Source organism: Pongo abelii, chromosome 5 (assembly GCF_028885655.2).
Source record: "Pongo abelii isolate AG06213 chromosome 5, NHGRI_mPonAbe1-v2.0_pri, whole genome shotgun sequence".
NCBI classification, from domain to species: Eukaryota; Metazoa; Chordata; class Mammalia; order Primates; family Hominidae; genus Pongo; species Pongo abelii.
In genome coordinates this window covers 133,217,868-133,239,875 of record NC_071990.2, presented here as the reverse complement: position 1 = coordinate 133,239,875, position 22,008 = coordinate 133,217,868, and the positions used below count along the sequence as shown (strand labels likewise).

Below are 22,008 nucleotides of genomic sequence, written 5' to 3'. Positions count from 1 at the left end.
ATATGAAATATTTTGGAACAAATTCTCCATTATCTTCCCCATGTCTAATTAACACAGTTGAAATCAAGGCTGGGGTTCTCTACCACAGCTGGGTAATGACACAGGTGGGAGATGAACAAGACTTCTCTCCTGATGCCAGATCAGTTGCCAAGTCCTGTCTTCCTGTGCGGTATCTCTCCTGTTTGTTCTTTCCTTTCCTCTTTAATTGCCACCATTCTTTCTTTTTTTTTTTTTTTGAGATGGAGTCTCACTGCATCACCCAGCCTGGAGTGCAATAGTGTGATCTTGGCTCACTGCAACATCCGCCTCCCAGGTTCAAGCAATTCTCCTGCTTCAGCCTCCTAAGAAGCTGGGATTACAGGTGCCTGCCACCACACCTGGCTTATTTCTGTATTTTTAGTAGAGACGGGGTTTCACCATGTTGGCCAGGCTGGTCTCAAACCCCTGACCTGAGGTGACCCACCCACCTTGGCCTCCCAAAGTGCTGGGATTACAGGCGTGAGCCACCATGCCCGGCCTACTGCCACCATTCTAAGCTAGATCCTCTGACCTGAACAATTTCCCAAATTGATCATCCTGCCTTCAGAACTTCTGAATCTTCCCTTCAAGACACACACACACACTCACACACACCCACCCACACACATGCCCCTAATCTTATTTAACACTGCTGGAAATAAAAATCTATGTTCTAATGAGAACAAACATCAGACAGAATATGATAAAAGCAAGACTATCCTAGAAACTGTGACTTCTAAGTTAACCATAATACCTTCCCAGTGATGCACTATATACAGTTTCACCATCTCCATGGCTTCATGGGCTCCCTTGGGGCTGAATGGGTCACTACATAGCTTTCTAACAGGCTTCCCTGTTTCACACTAGAGTAGGGGTCCCCATCCCATGGGCCATGGACCCGTACCTGTCTGTGGCCTGTTAGGAACCAGGCCACACAGCAGGAGGTGAGTAGTGGGTCAGTGAGCATTACCGCCTGAGCTCCACCTCCTGTCAGATCAGCAGTGGCGTTAGATTCTCATAGGAGGGTGAATCCTATTGTGAACTGCCCATGCAAGGAATATAAGTTGTATGCTCTTCATGAAAATCTAACGCCTGATGATCTATCACTGTCTCCCATCGCCCCCAGATAGGACCATCTAGTTGCAGGAAAACAAGCTCAGGGCTCCCACTGATTCTACAGCATAACGAGTTGTATAATTATTTCATTATATATTACAGTGTAATAATAACCGAAATAAATTGCACAATAAATGTCATGCGCTTGAATCATTCTGAAACCACCCCCCCCCTTCCCGCCCCCACCCTGGAAAAACTGTCTTCTATGAAACCGGTCACTGGTGCCAAAAGGGTTGGGGACCACTGCGCTAGACCATCCTCGTCCATGTAGCATCTCGAAGGAACTCTCCAAAAGCAAATATCCCTATATTCACCTCAAGCCACCTGTATCTACCAACGGCCTACTTTCTTCAAGATCAAAGTCACACTCCTTAGTCATTTCAGATAAGGTCCTTTGTACGCATGATGGCTTCATACACTCAGTGCTCCAGCAACGCAGAACTACTTGCAACTGCTGGAATCTAGTTCTTCCATCTGGAAACCTGCCTCCTTCTCTTTACCCTTCCTTGCCCTAGAGCTACTGCTGGCTTTAAAAAGGTGCTCAGGCCGGCTCGGTGGCTCACGCCTGTAATCCCGGCACTGGGAGACCAAGGAGGGCGGATCACGAGGTCAGGAGATCCAGACCATCCTGGCTAACACGGTGAGACCCCGTCTCTACTAAAAACACAGAAAATTAGCCGGGCGTGGTGGTGGGTGCCTGTAGTCCCAGCTACTCGGGAGGCTGAGGCAGGAGAATGGCATGAACCCGGGAGGCGGAGCTTGCAATGAGCCGAGATCGCGCCACTGCACTCCAGCCTGGGCGACAGAGCGAGACTCCATCTCAAAAAAAAAAAAAAAAAAAAAAAGGTGCTCTGGGCAGATCATTGAGAGAGAAAAAGGTGCCTTTTGAAGGATGTGGCCTGGCAGTGTTCAAGGCTTGGCAAGCAGATGGCACTTTTGGCAAAAACAACAACAACAACAAAAAAACGAATCCCCTTCCTCCTGCCAATGCAGCCCTCGTCAAGGCTTGGTGAGCTGAGCAAAGATTCCATTTCCACTCTCATTCACCTTGTTGGCAGGATGCCACCGTACAACCCACAGATCGCACAGGGCAGACCTGCTGTATGGCAACATGTATCCTATCCCATCATAAGTCTTCCAAACCCCGATCAGCCAACCACCCCTACCAGGAAGCATTCTCTGATGCTCCTTGACATTCACACCTGGGTCTGTAATTTTTGCTTCCTTGAGCCTTGTACTTGGTTCTAGTGCAATAGTTATCCCACCTGATTATAGCTGTTATCTTCCTACCTGGGCAAAGATCCTTTGGTCGGGTACTTTGTTGGTTATCTCTAGTTCTTAAAAAGGTGCCTGAAATTTATCCGTCAGTTGCTGATCCAAAATTAAAAGCTAATATTCATGTTCTTTTAAAAAAGCACTTTATTAATACTTCTACTATATCAAAACATCAGGTTTCCCCAAATTAGTAAAATCTAACACATTTTAGGTATAATAAAGATGATGATGATGAAAATAGATTATACAAACTGTTGAAATTTGCTATAATTGTGCAAGGGGGACCTAACCTAGTTATCGAATGATGCACATTATTACTAAAGATGATGTACTTTCACCAGAAAATAAGTAGCTGGAGGCTTGTGTTTTAAGAGTTGGAGAGAGTGAACCCAGGATTTAATCAGATTAGATTCTTTTTTTTTTTGAGACAGAGTCTTGCTCTGTTGCCCAGGCTGGAGTGCAGTGGTGTGATCTTGGCTCACTGCAACCTCCGCCTCCCAGGTTCAAGCAATTATCTTGCCTCAGCCTCCCGAGTAGCTGGGATTACAGGCACATGCCACCATGCCTGGCTAATTTTTGTATTTTTTTAATAGAGATGGGGTTTCACCATGTTGGCCAAGCTGGTCGCGAACTCCTGACCTTGTGATCTGCCCGCCTCAGCCTCCCAAAGAGCTTGGATTACAGGGGTGAGCCACTGTGCCCGGCCCAGATTAGATTCTTCACTTGCTCTCTTGTTAAGGCTGTATTCAAAATTTCCTTTGATGTAAGTTAGTTTACTTTGTATGTTAATGGCAAGAAAATAATAAAACTAGGCTAATCTTGTGTTACAGATGAGAAAAATTAGACTCTAAGATATTAATTTTTCCAAGTTCCCACAACCTAGCTAGGTGGGGAGCTTGGCCGTGAACTCTTGGGTTGCAGTTCTTTTAACATTTCAGTGCTAGTTTTTAAAATAAACAGCTCACCATTTGAGATTGAGTATTAATGCATGAAACCCAGAGGTATTTGGGTGGGCGAGCTCTCACTTTATAGCCCTTTCTCCTTCTGTACCAGTGACCTAACTTCTTTGGTGTTAGACTCTTAACAGTAAATATCTGGAGAACGTACCCCAACTTGGACATATATTTATTTATATATTACATACCTAAATTACTAACAATTGTATGTATTTAATATTAGTAGAGCTGAATTTTGTTCACATATTTAAGGAAAATACTTTCTAGAGAATGTCCTGAGCCACAGTACAGCCACCCAAAGGGCTAATAAACTTCGATCCCAAAGAGAGGGGTCAGCGCCATCTAGTGAACCAGTGTGAAACTGCACGCTCAGGCCGAACAGGGGTTTCCAGGTTATCTTGTAGCCAAATCCCCAGTTCCTGATCCTGAATGTTGGAGCCTAATTCCCTTGTGCCTTGTCCCTTGTCTTCTTTCATCTCCTTTTCCTTGCTTTGTCTTTCTTTCCTTTTTTTTTTTTTTTTGATGGAATCGAATACTAATTTGATCTGTCGCCTAGGCTGGAGTGCAGTGGTGCGATCTTGGCTCACTGCAACCTCTGCCTCCCGGGTTCAAGCAACTCTCCTGCCTCAGCCTCTCAAGTAGCTTGCATTACAGGTGCTACCATGCCTGGCTAATTTTTGTATTTTTATTAATTTTTTGTATTTTTCTTCATGTTGGCCAGGCTGGTCTCAAACTCCTGGCCTCAAGTGACCTGCCCGCATTGGCCTCCCAAAGTGTCATCTCCTTTTTCTTTGTCAAACATATCTCTTAGCCACTGTATTACCACTGTCATTCTATCCCCCTGGCATTACATTCATACATATTAAATAGGCTAGAAAAATGCCATAAAGTCCAGATACTTTTTATATCTACTTATGCATAAGGAAAAAAGTGCTGGTATGAAATACAAAAATAGGAATTATCAGCTATCACAAAGTGTATATTTATTTGTTTACTGGCTTATTTTCAGTTTTCTCCACTACAGTACATGAGAGCAGGGGACAAATTTGTATCTCAAATGCCTAGAACAGGGCCTGGAGCATACATGGCAAACATACAATAAAACGTTGACTCAATGGATTAATTGGTTATTTAAGATGGAGTGAGTCATAATGTCTAATAACAATCACTTGAAATGCAGAACTACTAAATAGCATGCACAAAGTCAAAAGTGGTTTTTGTTTTCTCTAAGCACATTTAAATTTTGCAAATGTTTCAATAATCAACATAAATTACCATTATAAATAGTAATAAGAAATAAATGTTACAACTAATTCATTAGCTTAGTCTTACAGCCCTATATGTGCTCTTTTATAAAAATCACAAAGACGACAAAGGTCTTAAAGAGTTGTGTAATCAATCACTCACTATCAGGCTGAAAGACAGCTGATATCATCTGTCTGCTGCCTTAATGGACAACATCGTGGGGGTAGGAAGGTGCTGGCACTTACAGTCCCTGGGCACAGTCTTAGCCTTACTCCTCATTCTCATCTATATTGTGAAGATAAGGATGCTAAAATCAGCAATCTAATAATGATCACTTCAAATGCAGAACTGCTAAATAGCACACCAAAAGGCAAGAAAACGTCAATGCTCAGGAAAATTCACAGTGATGATAATAGCAGGGTAAGGTTAAGTAGACTTATAATGACAGATGGTTGTTAAAGGCATTATGAGATAAGTAAACAGATACACGAACCTAACAGCCAGCCACTGTCGATCCACAAAGAGATGAACTTTGTCAATTCTGACATTCTTAGCATAGTGCAGTCGCTTTGGCAAATCAGGAGTCAAATAGGGTTTGAAATGCTGATCAGGTTTTCGGCACTGAAAAGCAAGTAAATATTTCTTTATGATACATAAGATATGCAAATTAATTTTTAAAGTTCATCTTCTACATCAATTTATGAAGCACCTTTTAAAAGTAAGGGGATTTCAGCTTGGCTAATACAATAGGAATATTAAACCTATTATCAATGTAGTCAGATCCCCTAGTTATTACTTTTGTCGTTGCAATGATAATCAGGTTGCAATTAAAAATCTGATTTAACCCAGGAGGCAGAGGTTGCAGTGAGCCGAGATCACCCCATTGCACTCCAGCCTGGGCCATAGAGTGAGACTCCCTCAAAAAAACAAAAAATCTGATTTAAATTATCAGTTAATGTTTTCAGTTTTTATTCCTGGGGGGGGGGGGTGTGTGTATATATAACCATATATATAATATATAACCATATATCATATATAATATATAACCATATATAACTATATATCATATATAGTATATAATATATAACTATATATCATATATAATGTATAATATATAACTATATATCATATATATCACATATCATATATATCATATATACATATCATATCATATATCATATATCATATATAACTACATATTATATCATATATAAGCATATATCATATATCATATATAACTATATATCATATATAATATATAATATAGCCATATAATATATACTATATATGTAATATATAACCATATATTATATATATATATTAAACCACTATAAATTACCCTCTTTTTTAACAGAAAATGGACAGACATCTAGATTTAGAGTGACAATGACAACTTTTGAGTCTAAATTACATATAAAAATATATACCATATTAGTAGATATGAGTAAAAAAACTTAAAAGTAGTTTAATTGCACAAAAAAGTACTTTCCAACAGACTCAATTTATCTTTTAAATAACCTACATTTGCTTAGTTTTCCAATCAAGTCAATGGCTTTTGAAACCTATTACAGTCTCCCTATTTGTAAAAAAATCATGGGTTCCTTACAAATTGGAGTAAAATTTTGTTTCTTTAATAATTATGACTGTATGGCATATTTTAAAATTGTAGAAATGCAAATCACATTGGTATCTATTTATGTAAAAGAAAAATGAGGTAATGAGAAATAGAACTACAAAGGAACTTTCTCTCCCTCATGACCATTTTGAGAAACAAGAAGAAAAACCATAAACAAAGGAAATGAAATTTTTCCTATTTCCTCATTTTCTCATTTATTTTAAACCACAATATATCATATATATTAACAAGTGTGTGTCACTATTATCTCAGGGTCAATTTAGATAAGAAAAATAAGAGAAACTATGAAGCACATAATTTACACAAACAAAATTTAAACAAAATATAGGCAATGGGAGAGCAAGGAGAGTTTATAGAATGAAAGAGGAAAAACAAAAGTATATATTGCATATTTTTGCCAGTTTTTTCTTGCCTATTTTGGTATATTTTCCAGGCTTCTTATGCTTCCACTGTTTTATTTATCATTACTTCTTTCTTAAGTCAATATTTTTGTAACTTCCAGGCAGGCACAAGCTGGCAGCTGCTGAGTATGCAGCTTCCCCGCAAGATGCAAAGGACTAACTATAATTTGTCCCTGTGTGTAATCTGTCACACTTTCCTGGCCTTTGTGTAGCCAGAGTAAATCCAGAGAAAACCGGAGGCACACTGCCTGCCTGCGAAGAAGTACCAGTGATTCTTTGCATTTGAGAATTTGGAATGAAGTCTACAGAGTTGAGATACAATTTTTGACTTTTTTTTTTCTCTTTCTTTTTCTTTTTTTTTTGAGACTGAGTCTTCCTCTATCACTCAGGCTGGAGTGCAGTGGTATGATCTCAGCTCACTGCAACCTCCGCCTCCTGGGTTCAAGCAATTCTCCTGCCTCAGTCTCCAGAGTAGCTGGGATTACAGACATCCACCACCATGCCCGGCTAGTTTTTGTATTTTTAGTAGAGAAGATATTTCACCATGTTGGCCAGGCTAGTCTCGAACTCCTGACCTCAAGTGATCTGCCCGCCTCGGCCTCCCAAAGTGCTGGGATTACAGGAATGAGCCACCACACCCGGCCGTTTTTGACATTTTATCTCAGAATAAATAGTAGTGATGTCTCTCATGTAGTCAGAGTGCTGCAGAACTTAAAAAGCTGCCATTTCATGCTTGGTTAATTCTGTCCAGAATAAGCTCAATATAGGCCCACAGAACAGCACTGCTGGGAATACTGTACTATCACATGAAATATTTTCTTGGGAAGGATGGACTATGTGAAATGGTAGCCCATTTCTTTGGGCCTTTGTAACTCCAGGCCCAGTCCATATCTGTGATGCCATGCAATGGATTTCCAAAGACTGTGATACTCAATCCCCTTGCACGACTGGGATTATTAGAGATTTGCCCTTCTTCACCAACAGAGCTTCAGCTATAGGGATCATGAGGTGACGAAACAAAAAGAAAACCATATGTGGATTTAGAGAGTCCACATGTTGAAAATTCTGAACTATGCTTCCACTCAGCATGAACACATAGCATGTATACACTTCACTAGAAGGGGCGGGCAAGAATTTCCACAGTTTTTACTCAAGATCGGCACACTAGAAGGTGTTGAGAGAAAAACAGAGTGATCATCACTGTAAAGAATTTCTGCTCTAATGGGCATTCTACTTGAAACTTACAGTGGGTCCCAGATTATATTAACCACTCTTTGCTCAGCGTTTATCTTCAGTCCTTTGCATTCCATCCTCAGAGATTTTACTCCACAGGCATACCTTGGAGATATTTTGAACTCAGTTCCAGACCACCACAATAAAGCAAGTCAAATGAATTGGTTTCCCAGTGCACATAAAAGTCATGTTTACACTATACTGTAATCTTTTAAGTGTGCAACAGCACTATGTCTAAAAACTACATACCTGAACTTTAAATTACTTAATTGCTAAAAATACCAATGATCCTCTGAGCGTTCAGTGAGTTGTCATCTTTTTTTGCTCGTAGAGGGCCTTGCTTCAATGTTGATGGCTGCTGACTGATCAAAATGGTGGTTGCTGAAGGCTGGGGTGGCTGTGGTAATTTCTTAAAATGAGACAAAAATGAAGTTGGCTACATCAGTGGACTCTGCCTTTCACAAAGTATTTCTCTGTAGCATCCAAAACTGTTTTATAACATTTTACCCACAGTAGAACTTCTTTCAAAATTAGAGTCAATCCTCTCAAGTCCTCTCAAAGCTGCTGCTTTAGCCACTAAGTTTATGGAATAATTTAAATCCTTTGTTGTCTTTTCAACAATGTTTATGGCATCTTCACAGGGTTAGATTCCATCTCAAGAAACCACTTTCTTTACTCATCCATAAGAAGCAGCTCTTCATCTGTTTCAGTATTCTCATGAGATTGCAGCAATTCAGTCACAGCTTCAGTCTCCATTTCTGATTCTAGTTCTCTTTCTATTTTTACCACGACTGTAGTTACTTCCTCTGCTGAAGTCAGGAACCCTTCAAAGTTATCCAGGAGGGTTGGAATCAACTTCTTCCAAACTCCTATTAATGACGATATTTTGACCTCCCACAAATCACAAATGTTTTTAATGGTATCTAGAATGGTGGATCATTTCCAGAAGGTTTTCACTTTATAATACTTTGCTCAGATCAATCAGAGGAATCCTTATTTATGACAATAGTCTTATGAAATGTATTTCTTAAAGAATAAGACTTGCAAGTTAAAATTGCTCCTTGATCCATGGCCTGCAGAATAGATGTGTTAGCAGACATGAAAATATCCATCTCCTTGTACATCTCCATCAGAACTCTTGGGTGACCAGGTACATTCTCAATAAGCAGGAATCTTTAGAAAGGACTCTTTTTTTCTGAGCAGAAAGTCTCAAAGGTGAGTTTAAAATATTCAGGAAACGGATGCTATAAACAGATGAGCTGTCATCAGGCTTTGTTGTTCCATTTACAGAGCACAGGTAGAGTAGATTGAGCATAATTCATAAGGGCCCTAGGATTTTCAGAATGAGCATTGGCTCAATTTCAAGTCACCAGCTGCATTAGTCCCTAAAAAAAGAGTCAGCCTGTCCTTTGAAGTTTTGAAGTCAAGCATTGACTTCTCTTCTCTAGCTATGAAAGTCCTAGATGGCATCTTCTTCCAATGGAAGGCTGTTTCCTCTACATTGAAAATATGTTGCTTAGTGTGGCCATTTTCATCAATGATCTTAGCTAGATCTTCTGAATAACTTGCTGCAGCTTCTGTGTCATCACAAATACTTGCTGCTTCACCTTGCACTTTTCTGTTTTGGAGAAGGCTTCTTCTTTTTTTCTCTCTCTCTTTTAAATAGAGTCTCACTCTGTTGCCCAGGTTGGAGTGCAGTGGTGTGATCTCAGCTCACTGCAACCTCCACCTTCTGGGTTCAAGCAATTCTCCTGCCTCAGCCTCCCAAGTAGCTGGGATAACAGGTGCCCAAAACCATGCCTGGCTAATTTTTTTTTTTTTTTTTGGATTTTTAGTAGAGACGGGGTTTCATCATGTTGGCCAGGCTGGTTTCGAACTCCTGACCTCAAGTGATCCACCTGCCTCGGCCTCCCAAAGTGCTAGGATTACAGGAGTGAACCACCGCACCTCGCCAGAAGGCTTCTTTCTTTATATCTCGCTAACAAACCCTTGCTAGCTTTAAACTTTTCTTCTGCAACTCCCTCACCCATCTCAGCCTTCATAAAGTTGAAGAAAGAGTTAGCGTCTTGCTCTTAATTAGGTTTTGGCTTAAAAGACTGTTGTGGCTAGTTGATTTTCTATCCAGCCACTAAAACTTTCTCCATGTCAGCAATGAGGCTGTTTCACTTTCTTATTATGTATGTATTCACTAGAATAGCACTTCTCATTTCCTTCAAGAACTTTTCCTTTGTTATGACAATTTGGCTAATTGTTTGATGCAACAGGCCTAGCTTTTGGCCCATCTTAACTTTCAACATTCCTTCGTCATTAAGCTTAATCATTTCTAGCTTTTGATTTAAAATGAGAAATGTGTCACTATTCCTCTTACTTTAACATTTAGAAGCCATTGTAGCATTACTAATTGGCCTAATTTCAATATTGTTATGCCTCAGGGAATAGAAGAGTCCAGAGGCGAGGAGGGGGACAGGAAACAGCCAGTTTGTGGAGCAATCAGCACGCACGTAATATTTATCTGTTAAGTTTGCCATCTTCTATGAGTAGGATTCATGGTGCCCCAAAACAATTACAATAGTAACATCAAAGGTAACTGATCACCTATCACCAGAGCATATATAATAATAAGGAAAAATTTGAAGTACTGTGAGAATTAACAAAAGGTGACACAGAGACATGAAGCGGGCACATGCTGTTGAAAAAATGGCACTGGATAGACATGCTCAGTGCAGAGTCGCCACAAAACCTTCAATTGGTTAAAAAATGCAACATCTGCAAAGCACAATGCAGTGAAGCACAATAAACCAAGGTAAGCCTGTAACTGCATACCCCCTGTACTCAAATAGTTACAGTCGCATTGCAAACAATAGTGAAGTCATGAATTTCATGTAGTAGATAAATATTTGTGAATATATTTTAAATATATAACTATAAAAACTATTCCATTGTGGTTTTGGTTTGCATTGTTCTGAGAATTAGTGAAGCTGAGTATTTTTAACATGTTTGCTGGCTACTTGTATGTCTTCTTTTGAGAAGTGTCTGTTCATTTCTTTTGCCCACTTTTTAATGGGATTATTTGTTTTTTGCTTGTTGATTTGTTTAAATTCCTTATAGATTCTGGATATTAGGCCTTTGTTGTAGTTTGTGAATATCTTCTCCCTTTCTGTAGGCTGTTTGCTCTGTTGATAGTTTCTTTGGCTACGCAGAAGCTCTTAGTTTAATTAGGTCTCACCTGTCTATTTTTTGTTTTGTTGTAATTGCTTTTGGGGACTTAGCCAAAAATTATTTGCCAAGACCCATGTCATGAAGAGTATTTCCTAAGTTGCCTTCCAGGATTTTTATAGTTTGAGGTCTTATATTTAAATCTTTAATCCATTTAGAGTTAATTTTTATATATGGCAAAAGGTAGTGGTCCAGTTTCAATGTTCATGTGGCTGGCTAGTTATCCCAGCACTGTTTATTACGTTCTTTCCCAATTGCTTGTTTTTGTCAGCAAATCAAAACCACAATGAGATACCATCTCACACTAGTCAGAATGGCCACCACTAAAAAGTCAAAAAACAAAAGATGCTATGGTGAGGCTGCAGAGAAAAGGAACACTTATATACTGTTGGTGGAAGTGTAATTAGTCCAGCCACTGTGGAAAGCAGTCTAGAGATTTCTCAAAGAACTTAAAACAGAGATACCATTCTACCCAGCAATCCCATTACTGGGTATATACCCCTCCACCAAAATAAACCATTCTACCAAAAAGACACATACACTCTTATGTGTATTGCTGCATTATTCACAATATCAAAGACATGGAATCAACCCAGGTGCTCAACAATGGTAGATTGGATAAAGAAAATGTGGTACATATACATCATAGAATACTATGCAGCCATAAAAAAAAAGAATGAAATCATGTCCTTTGCAGCACCATGAATGAAGCTGGAGGCCATAATCCTAAGCAAATTAACGCAGGAACAGAAAACCAAATACTCCATGTTGTCACTTATAAGTGGGAGCTAAACATTGAACACACATGAACATAAGTATGGGAACAATAGACACTGTGGACTACTAGAGGGAAGAGGAGGTGTATGGGTTAAAAAACTACTTATTGGGTACAATGCTCACTACCAGGATGATAGGCTCCATATTCCAAACATCAGACTCACACAATATTCCCATGTAACAAATCTGCACATGTACCCTCTGTATCTAACATGAAAGTTGATTTTTTTAAAAAAAAGTTAATAAAAGCAAACATTGTAAAGGTAAAATAAATATAAATAAATAAATAACAAAACTATTACAGAAGACCATTCCAGGTCTCTCCAGGAGTAGTGAATTTTACTTTCAAAAATATTGCTTTAAGATATCTGGAAGTTTCTCTACTCATTTACTTACAATTTGGGATGTGGGAACCAATCAAAAGCAGTTGCAGTTATACTTAGCGAGTAAAGAGAATATCATTTTGACTTGTAAAAAAAAGATCTATAAGAGGTATAATTCACTATCCTCTTATATTAGTCACACAAAAAATGAGAAAGACGATGCTACCTGAAGCTCACTAATGCAACCCTTTTGAATGGGACATCAGCCCTTTCAATATAAGCCAGGATTTAGTGCTACTATTACTGCAAGCTAATTTCTGTGGATGTGTCAGCTCCAAAATGAAAAGAACTAAGATAAAAGCAACTAATATGCATATAAAATAATGTTGATGGAAGGCTTAAAAATAAATTCCAAGTAGCTTAGACTTAGAAATATACAATATGAATTTCTCAAAAACCCAGATTAAGGTCATTGCATTAACTTAAATATATGTATTAAGAATATTGTATACTTACACTGAGGTTTCTAACAATTTCTTCAGAATTAACTGCTCCAAAAGAAAAAGAAATAAATGATGTCACAATTGATAATGAACAAATGCAAAGAATGTGAACCACTCAGGTGAATTTGATACATTCACTTATTAATAACTGTGATCTGGTAAAATTATATTAAAAATTATTTCAAGTAAAGAATTATTTTAGCATTTAGAACTGAGTAGGATATATTTCAACCTAACAATATTAGATATTACCATAGACTTTATAGACTGTACTTAAGCATGGGAATTTCCTACTTGTTTCTCTGTGGTCTTCTCAAGAAGTCAGTAGAGGGTCTGATAATCCCAACTTCCTCTTAGAATTAGTGGACTACGGTTATTCATTTTCAGTTTTACCCTTCTTTTCATATAGGTGTTTTCATACTTACAACTAAAAAAGTCATGAGGTACATTATGAGCTCGGATGCGGGGGGCAGGCCCTTCGTACATGTAGAAGTTTATTCTGGGAAAATAATCAGTCATGTATTCCATCTTGTTACAATAAGTCTGCTCCATTCCTGAATCAAAAAATAATCATAATAATCCACTGAACGTATGTAAATGGCAACGGTTGATTTCTGTCTTGTCAAATAGAAGACATTTTATGTTACAGATCCCAAACTAAGCTTCACTGAGAATTTACACAATTCACCCTATTGCTTTACTCTGGCAGAAAACTGTGGCAGTGGAGAAGGGTCATGTCTGTAGGAAGAACAGATGGGTATTATAAACAGATCATTTGTTCAATGTATAATAGATTAACGGAAGTAACTTCTACCTTTAAAAGTATATTATTTAGGCTGTGCTCTGTGGCTCACACCTGAAATCCTAACACTTTGGGAGGCCGAGGTGGGAGGCTCGCTTGAGGCCAGGACTTCGAGACCAGCCTAGCCAACATGATAAACCCCATCTCTACCAAAAAATACAAAAGTTAGCCAGGCATGGTGGCGTGCCTCTATAGTCCCATCTACTTGAGAGGCTAAGGCACGAGAATCATTTGAACCTCAAAGGTGATGGTTGCAGTGAGCTGAGATCGTGCCACTGCACTCCAGCCTAAGTGACAGAACAAAATTCTGTCTCAAAAAAAAGTATAAAGTAATTTAAATTTATATAAGGAGTATGTGCTATAAAAAGATTTGGTAGTTAACCTTTTTTATTTGAAGATTTTTCAGACTGCATATGAATTTTTTTTTTTTTTTGGAGATAGAGTCTTGCTCTGTTGCCCAGGCTATAGCACAGTGGTGTGATCTCGCCTCACTGCAGCCTCCGCTTCCTGGGTTCAAGTGATTCTCCTGTCTCAGCCTCCCAAGTAGCTGGGACTACAGGTGTGTGCCACCACACCCAGCTAATTTTGTATTTTTAGTAGAGATGGGGTTTCACCATATTGGCCAGGCTGGTCTTGAACTCCTGACCTCAGGTGATCCACCCGCCTAGGCCTCCCAAAGTGCAGGGATTACAGGCCTGAGCCATGGTGCCTGGCTTGCATATAAATTATTATTTTAATTAATTTCTTTTAACAAAATGTACATCAAAAGTTTCTGTGTAATTTTAGAACAATAAGGCAAAGTGTTAGGGAACTACCTTAGAATTTTAAAAAATACATTACTATGTTTCCCGTTATCTGGATGTTCTAAAATACGAACAAAAGTTCTGCAGACACACTCTTTTTCCTCCTCATGCCCCATGGCTGGTCCCTTCACAGATATTGGGGCTTGACTTTAAATGTCCTCCTCAAGAAGACAGTTTGACCATCCTAGCTAGGAAGGATCTACTCCATATCTAGGAAAGTACCTATCATTGAGTAGGCACTTAAAAAAATATCTGTAGAGGCCAGGCCCAGTGGCTCACACCTGTAATCCCAGCACTTTGGGAGGCCGAGGTGGGCGGATCACAAAGTCAGGAGATCGAGACTAACCTGGCTAACACGGTGAAACCCCATCACTACTAAAAATACAAGAAAATTAGCTGGGCATGGTGGTGGGTGCCTGTAACCCCAGCTACTCAGGAGGCTGAGGCAGGAGAATGGCATGAACTCAGGAGGCGGAGCTCGCAGTGAGCCAAGATTGGGCCACTGTACTCCAGCCTGGGTGACAGAGCAAGACTCCATCTCAAAAAAAAAAAAAAAAAACAAAAAACCTGTAGAATGAGTGCATATGTACTTCAAAACTGTGAATGCATTTTGCGTGAGGTGGGAGAGGGTGTCTCCACTGTTTCACTTCCTTTAACATTCAGGTTAATCAAAATCAAGAGTTAACCTCAAGTAGAGAAATGTGAGGTGACAGTAACTTTAAAGATGAAAAGCTATGAATAAACACACATCTATTTACATAACTAAAAAAAAAATACACACAGTGTGGCAAAACTTGCCAATTTCAGTAAACTGCAGCCAATCTACATGATCAAATCATGGCTGGAAAGAAGGCCCCAAAGCACTTTCTAGTTGAATAAAAACCCAACCACATCCCTGTTAAATATCATTAACTCCACTTTTACAAAACATAGTGTCTGTGGGTAGGTTTTCAGGGGTATTAGAATAATTAAACTAGAAAATTTAATGTAGTCCTCTTTTCATTACATTCTACCACAATTCATTCCTTGCTTCTTCAAGAGACTTTAGGTCTGGAAGTAGAGATTTTAAAATATCACTATTATTTGTGTATGATTTCTGAAGTGATAAATTATAGTCAATGATAAAATAAGAATGTTTTTTATAAGCATACCATGGTCAGCCAGAAGGATGATATTGACACAGTTGTGCAAATTCCGCTGCTTCAGGCCTTCCATCAACATTCCAAAAGCATGATCTACTACCTGTAAGGCTTTAATTACCTAAAAAATAATTTGGAGTTAAGATTGTCGTAATGAATTGTCTTAATTAGCCAAATCGTTATCTAATCAAGTAAAAATTAAACACATCTCCATCTCTGAAATTGCTGGTTTTGAAACAGAACATCAGAGCCCAGCACTAGCACCCATGCTACCATATTCATCAAATACCAATTCCCTAAATTTCTATAAACAAAAATCTAAACCATACTTCCTACAAAGGAAGATAGACTGCTGGCCAATAAATACGTGAAGCCATGTTGAACGTCAACAAACACTATTCAACTGTAAATATTTTCATAGTGATGCTCTCATTAGAAAGAAGAGTGGACAGATACTTCTAAGACAGCCTAAGGGTCACATACATTCCAGAGGGTCATGTGACAATAGGTTTCCAGGGAGTTAAAAAGAGCATCTGTAACTCAATAATTCTACTTCTGGGCATTTGTCCTAAGTCAACACTTGGAGTACAAATGGAGATTGGCATACAAACACAGTCATCACATTATTGATTTATAATTTAAATGCAAGGAAAAATTATTTATTTATTTATTTATTTATTTTTAGGGACAGGGTCTTACTCTGTTGCCCAGGCTAGAGTACAGTGGCACAATCACAGCTCACTGCAGCTTTGATCTTATGAACTAAAGCAATCCTCCTGTCTCAGCCTCCTGAGTAGCTAGCACCACAGGTGGACACCATCATGCCTGGCTAATTCTTTAATTTTTTGTAGAGATTCGATCTCATTAAGTTTTCCAGGCTGTTCTCAAACTCCTGGGCTCAAGTGATCCTCCTGCCTCAGCCTCTCAAAGTGTTGGAATTACAGGTGTGAGCTAACACGCTTGGCCACAAGGAAAAATAAATGATGACACATTCTTAAGAAGACTTACTCTATATCCATGAAAAGATACTTTTAAAGAACAGTGGGGCAGGGTGTGGTGGCTCACGCCTGTAATCCTAACACTTTGGGAGGCTGAGGCAGGTGGATCACCTGAAGTCAGGAGTTCGAGACAAGCCTGGCCGAAATGGTGAAACCCCATCTCTACTAAAAATGCAAAAATTAGTTGGGCGTGCTGGCAGGCACCTATAATCCCAGCTACTCGGGAAGCTAAGGCAGGAGAATCACTTGAATCCTGGGGGGGCAGTGAGCCAAGATTGCACCACTTCACTCCAGTCTGGGTGAAAGAGTAAAACTCCCTCTCCCCATCCCCCACAAAAAAACAATGGCATAGGAAAATAGTCACAAAACAATGTTAAGCAATAAAAATGAAAACCAAACTGTATACATATTGCATAATCCTGATTTTGTTTTGAAATATATTTAGCATTTCTTAGTAAACATGCATACACAGAAAACTATAAGGAAATATATCAAAGTACTATTGACAGTGGTTGTCTCTAAATAGTAGAATTGGAGTTCATTTTTATTTTATTGTTTATACTCACTCCTTTGTGTTTTTTAATTTTCTACACTTTATGAATATAATCATGGAACTGACATAAAGTTCAAGTAAATTTCACTGATGTAAATTTTCTGTGGTTTTTTTTCCAGTGAATTAGAAAGCATAATAGCAATGGATTGGGAAAAGAAATGTTTTATCTCTCAGAGTGCTATTATAACAATTATTGCCTCTTCTTTTTCTTTTTTTGAGAAGGAATTTTACAAGCCTGATAGAGTTAAGGTCTTTAGTGCATTATCTCTTGAAATCTTCACAGCAAATATTCATGGATAGTGCTACTGGAATAGTCAGTTGTAAAGGTCAGGAAACTTGAGGTTTAAAGAAGTTAAGTGACATGTTCACAGTCCTTCAGTTAATAAGGGACAGAGCAGGACTTGAACACAAGCCACTCTCTATCTACAGCTCAATCCATCATCAACTCCAAGATGCTTTCCTGGCCTTCAGTCTTAGTGTGACCTGCACTTCGGTTTGCCAGCGAGAGTTACTGTTTCCACCTGTTGTCATGACATAACGTTCCTTTTACATAGTCATCTGATTCACTCCCCCAACCACACCAAGAACCCCTCCTCTTCTGTCCTCTGCCAGCACCCTGGCATATGGCTGCCATTGGACTCTTTACAGTTTTGAAATCATCTGTGTACCTGTCTGCCTCTCAAGGAGAGCATGAGTTCTCACAGGAAAGGGATCATGCAACCCAAATCATTACATATTTCTTGAACCCAGATTCTGTCATGAAGTATACACTCCATAGAATGTGAAATGCCAGTTCCCAACTCTCACCCAACCAAAGGAAAGAAACAAGAAATTCCTATAACGGGCAACAATTGAGTAGCTTGTGATAAGTTTTCCACTTAGTGAATGGGCCAAAATAAACTAAAATAGCCTTTTTACTGTCAATTTATAAGTCATATTAACTCTGAATAAAGGTATGTGATTAAAACTAACAATAATAATTAAGAAGTCACAAAACCTTCGACTTCCATTCATTTGCCTCTTCTTCTCAAGTTTTAAGTGACATTTGGTCCTAACCCTTCTATTTTCTCTCTTTGCTTTCTCCTTAGGCCATCTCCACTTCTGTGCACCATCTATATGCTGCCAATATCCCAGATCTTCACCTCCTTTGAGCTTTAAATCCACATTTATTTGCCTTCTGGACATCCTCATTTGGACATCACAGGCACCTCAATTGCAAAACAAGCATCTCCCCAAACTTACCCTCCTTTAGTGGTCTTATTACTATAAATAGGACCACCTGCTGGCACACGATAGAAACTAGGAAATCAATCTTGATCCCCCAACCCCCTCACCCAACTCACATTAAGTCATGCCAAGTCTGTCTCCTAAATGAATCTCAGTTATATCTTCTTCCATCCACAATGGTTGCCTCTTCCTTAGTCCAAATCACTGTTATCTCTTTTCTGGAATGTTGGGAAAGCTAACCTGTCTCTCCCCACTTTCCCCTGCTTCCTCCAACCCATTCCTCTTACATAATAAAAGTGATCTCTAAATACACACAGATCTGGTCCTGTCACCTCCTTTATTACAATGCTTCAATGCTTCTTACTGTACTTTTTCTAGCCTGCAAGGACCTGCAAGGCCCTGCAGGATTTGGTGCCTGACTCCTTCTCTGGGCTTCCTCTTAGCCCTCTTCCCTGTTCCACAATGCTGCAGACATTGGTGGGAGATAATTCTTATAGCTTGTCCAACAGCTCTGGCACAGCAGAACACAAATAAGGGTGAGCTGCTACTATTATTCTTACCATGATCACACTGTCTACTTGCTGAGCCATCTAGCCATTTGTTTGTCAGACCATTTGTTCATTTTATGTGTTCCTCCAATGTGCACAGCTCCTTCTTCAATAAGACCACTTGCAAATTCTGTTTCCTTTTTGTCACTCAGAGGATAGTCTCCTAACCAGCCCAAGTTTGCACCCTACTTTAGACTAGATTGAGACTGCCTACATAGATCTCTTGGGGAACCCCGATCCTTTCCTTTGCAGCACTTTTCAAAATTATACTTAAAATGTACTTGGGTTTTGAACTAGACCACTGAATGGGAAAAAAAAAAAACAAAAGGACATGGTGCCTAATCTCAAGTCAGCTCCTAAGGTGCAACGAATGCAAATAGAGTGTCCCTTCTCAAATGACAAATCATATCAAACACGGCTAACAGTTAAAATAGAAAAGAATGGCTGGGTGCAGTGGTTCATGCCTGTAATCCCAGCACTTTGGGAGGCTGAGGCAGGTGGATCGCCTGAGGTCAGGAGTTCAAGACCATCCTGGCCAAAATGGTGAAACCCTGTCTCTACTAAAAATACAAAAATTAGCCTAGAGTGGTGGCGCATGCCTGTAGTCCCAGCTACTGAAGAGGCTGAGACAGGAGAACTGCTTGAACCCAGGACATGGAGGTTGCAGAGAGCCGAGATTGCGCCACTGCACTCCAGCCTGGGTGACAGAGCAAGACTCCATCAGAAAGAAAGAAAGAAAGAAAGAAAAGAAAGAAAGAAAGAAAGAAAGAAAGGGAAAAGAAGGCATCGTGAATATATTTTAGATAGTTCACGCTTAGAGTAACCTGAAAAGGCGTGCAATTCTGTGATACAGTCTAGAGCTGTGCAGGAATACAACAGAGGCCCAAGGCTTAAAAGTGGTGAGGCTTGAGTAAGTCCTTATATTAGGAATCATTTTGGCCTAATAGGAAGGAAGAAAAAAAAAAGCTTTTCTGAGAAATTGCAAAGGCATGCTGCCAGAACGAATATGCTTACATTCCAATTGAGGACAATTGTTCAACGAGTTTCCATGGGGTGGGGAAATGCCATATTCATGGCAGCCTTTGCAACTTGCCACTGTGTCCAAGACAATAGAGGCTTTAGCGGAGTTTAGAAGACAGAATGGCTTGTTTTGTTAAAAGCAATATTTAAGGACTATGTTTGTGTAGTAAAATCAGAACAGAATGGCCTAGACAATAAATAAACCCATATTAGAGAGTCCACTTCAATGATAATGGGAGCCTAGAAGGGAAATAACTCTGCCTGAGGCAATAACATGTTAAATCCAATTATAAGGAACTTATAAATGAATTGTGAGGGAGTAGACGGCTGGATATACCACAATGGACTTGCAGGTGACTTAGCCTGAAATGCACCACATTAGTATGAATTGGCTTGTATAGTATCTAGCCTTGAGGTTTTCATTATATGCAACAACAGTGCCACATCTAATATTCAATGAGGGCTTTTCAAATGATTCAATATATAGTTAATAAGGCAGTTGTCCTTTCCAGAATTTCAACTATTTTATGGTTAAGTAGGCAGTTGAACCATGGCATCCCTTTTATATCTTTAACTATTTTGATCTTCTTGTGTATGTATCAAATACATTTGTGCTCAGCAGAAGTTAAAGAATACTATTTTGTTTTGTGAGTTAGGGTTAGATGATTTTACATTATTTAAAAAAAAAAAAAAAAAAAAAAAACAACAACTTACTCTGGCACTGACTGGTCCACCTGCATGTCCAGAGGAATCAGGTTCTTCAAAATACATGGTATAAAACCTGGGTCTAGGGGTAAAATTGAAACAGAAATATATTATCAATTTGCAATAAACTTACAGGCTGGATTGGGGGATTTTGTAGATCTTGGGCTTGGTGGCCATTGCCTTTTCTTTCTCTCTAACCTCCTCCTCTTTGTTCAGACCTGGTAGTTCTACTTGGCTCCAGCAAGGACAGGTTTCCTAACAGGAAGTAAATAAGACCTTCCCAGATACAAGCAGTGGTACGCCCCTATTGTGAAACTGTTTTGTTCTTGCAGTTAAGACCACTTTTGGCGTGTCCCAGTCCTTTCTGTTTCCTGGTTTCTGACTTTTTGCTGATTCTTGGTTCTGTTATACCAAGTTCTTTCTTCTGGTGTCTGGTTTCTGATGCACTGTTTACCTGGAGCTCCTGATTAGCCTTCCCTCACTCCAATCTGTGGGTATGGGCTTGATGAAGCACCTCTGGCTCTTGGAGTCAGTCCTTATAACTGAGTGTCAGGCCTGCTCTCAGCTCTGCTCCATTCCATATCTGGCTCTGGTTCTGTGATATTTGCCTCTGCTCCCTGGTGCTGGCTCTATCTCTGTTGTTAACAATGTCAACCACATTTTCAAAAACAAAAAGTTACCAGCTCTCAGGAATAATTTCCTTTTTTAATTTTTGAGACAGATCTCACTGTGTCATCCAGGCTGGAGGGCAGTGGCATGATCATAGCTCACTGCAGCCTCAAACTTCTGGGCTCAAGTGATCATCCCGCCTCAGCCTCCCAAGTAGTTAGGACTACAACTGCATACCACCATGCCCAGCTAATTTCTTTACAATTTTTTAGAGGCAGTGTCTCACTGTGTTGTCCAGGCTGGTCTGGGACTCCTGGGCTCAAGTGATCCTCCTGCCTCAACCTCCCAAAGTGCTGGGATTACATGAGTGAGACCCCCCGCCCAGCCAGGAATAATTCATGAAAAGTGTCCATTAAAAGGCAATGCCATGTCGTTTCAAAAATAGCCAAAAATTGTAATTTAAAGTAAAAAAAAAACTTAATTTTTTACCCATATATATGCCACTATGCCAGCACTTTTCTGACACTAGACATTACCTTTCAGCTTTGGGCAGGTCCAGCCATTTTAACAGTGTAGAAATCCTCTCTTCAAATGGGACACTTCTGAAAAAATAGGGTAGAAATAATTCTTTAAAATGAATCAAATCAAGAATAACTCCATTACATTCCTATTCAGAAAGGTTAATATCTTCAGCTACCCATTTTGTGTTCCTATATAATCACAATACTGGAAGGTATTCAGTATTATTCAAAGGGATTTCTGTTTATAGATACACTTGCAGCACTATAAATGAAATGTAGATTGTTTTATTTCACCCCACCCTTCTCTCCTTCAGTTTCTCCTAAAATAAAAGACAATTGATTATGATCCATTCATTCAATTTTTAAAAATGTATGCACATGCAT

General features: G+C 39.2%; 1 protein-coding gene across 1 annotated transcript in view; it reads right to left on the bottom strand.

The window, feature by feature from the left end:
- ENPP3 (ectonucleotide pyrophosphatase/phosphodiesterase 3) overlaps nt 1–22,008 on the bottom strand; it is a gene marked incomplete at its 5' end in the record, with an annotated part of 107,087 nt that overhangs the window by 31,276 nt on the left and 53,803 nt on the right. The window contains 6 exon segments of the mRNA NM_001133260.1: nt 5,104–5,231; nt 12,713–12,744; nt 13,125–13,253; nt 15,456–15,564; nt 20,504–20,576; nt 21,640–21,705. Coding sequence (NP_001126732.1) covers nt 5,104–5,231; nt 12,713–12,744; nt 13,125–13,253; nt 15,456–15,564; nt 20,504–20,576; nt 21,640–21,705 — 537 coding nt within the window.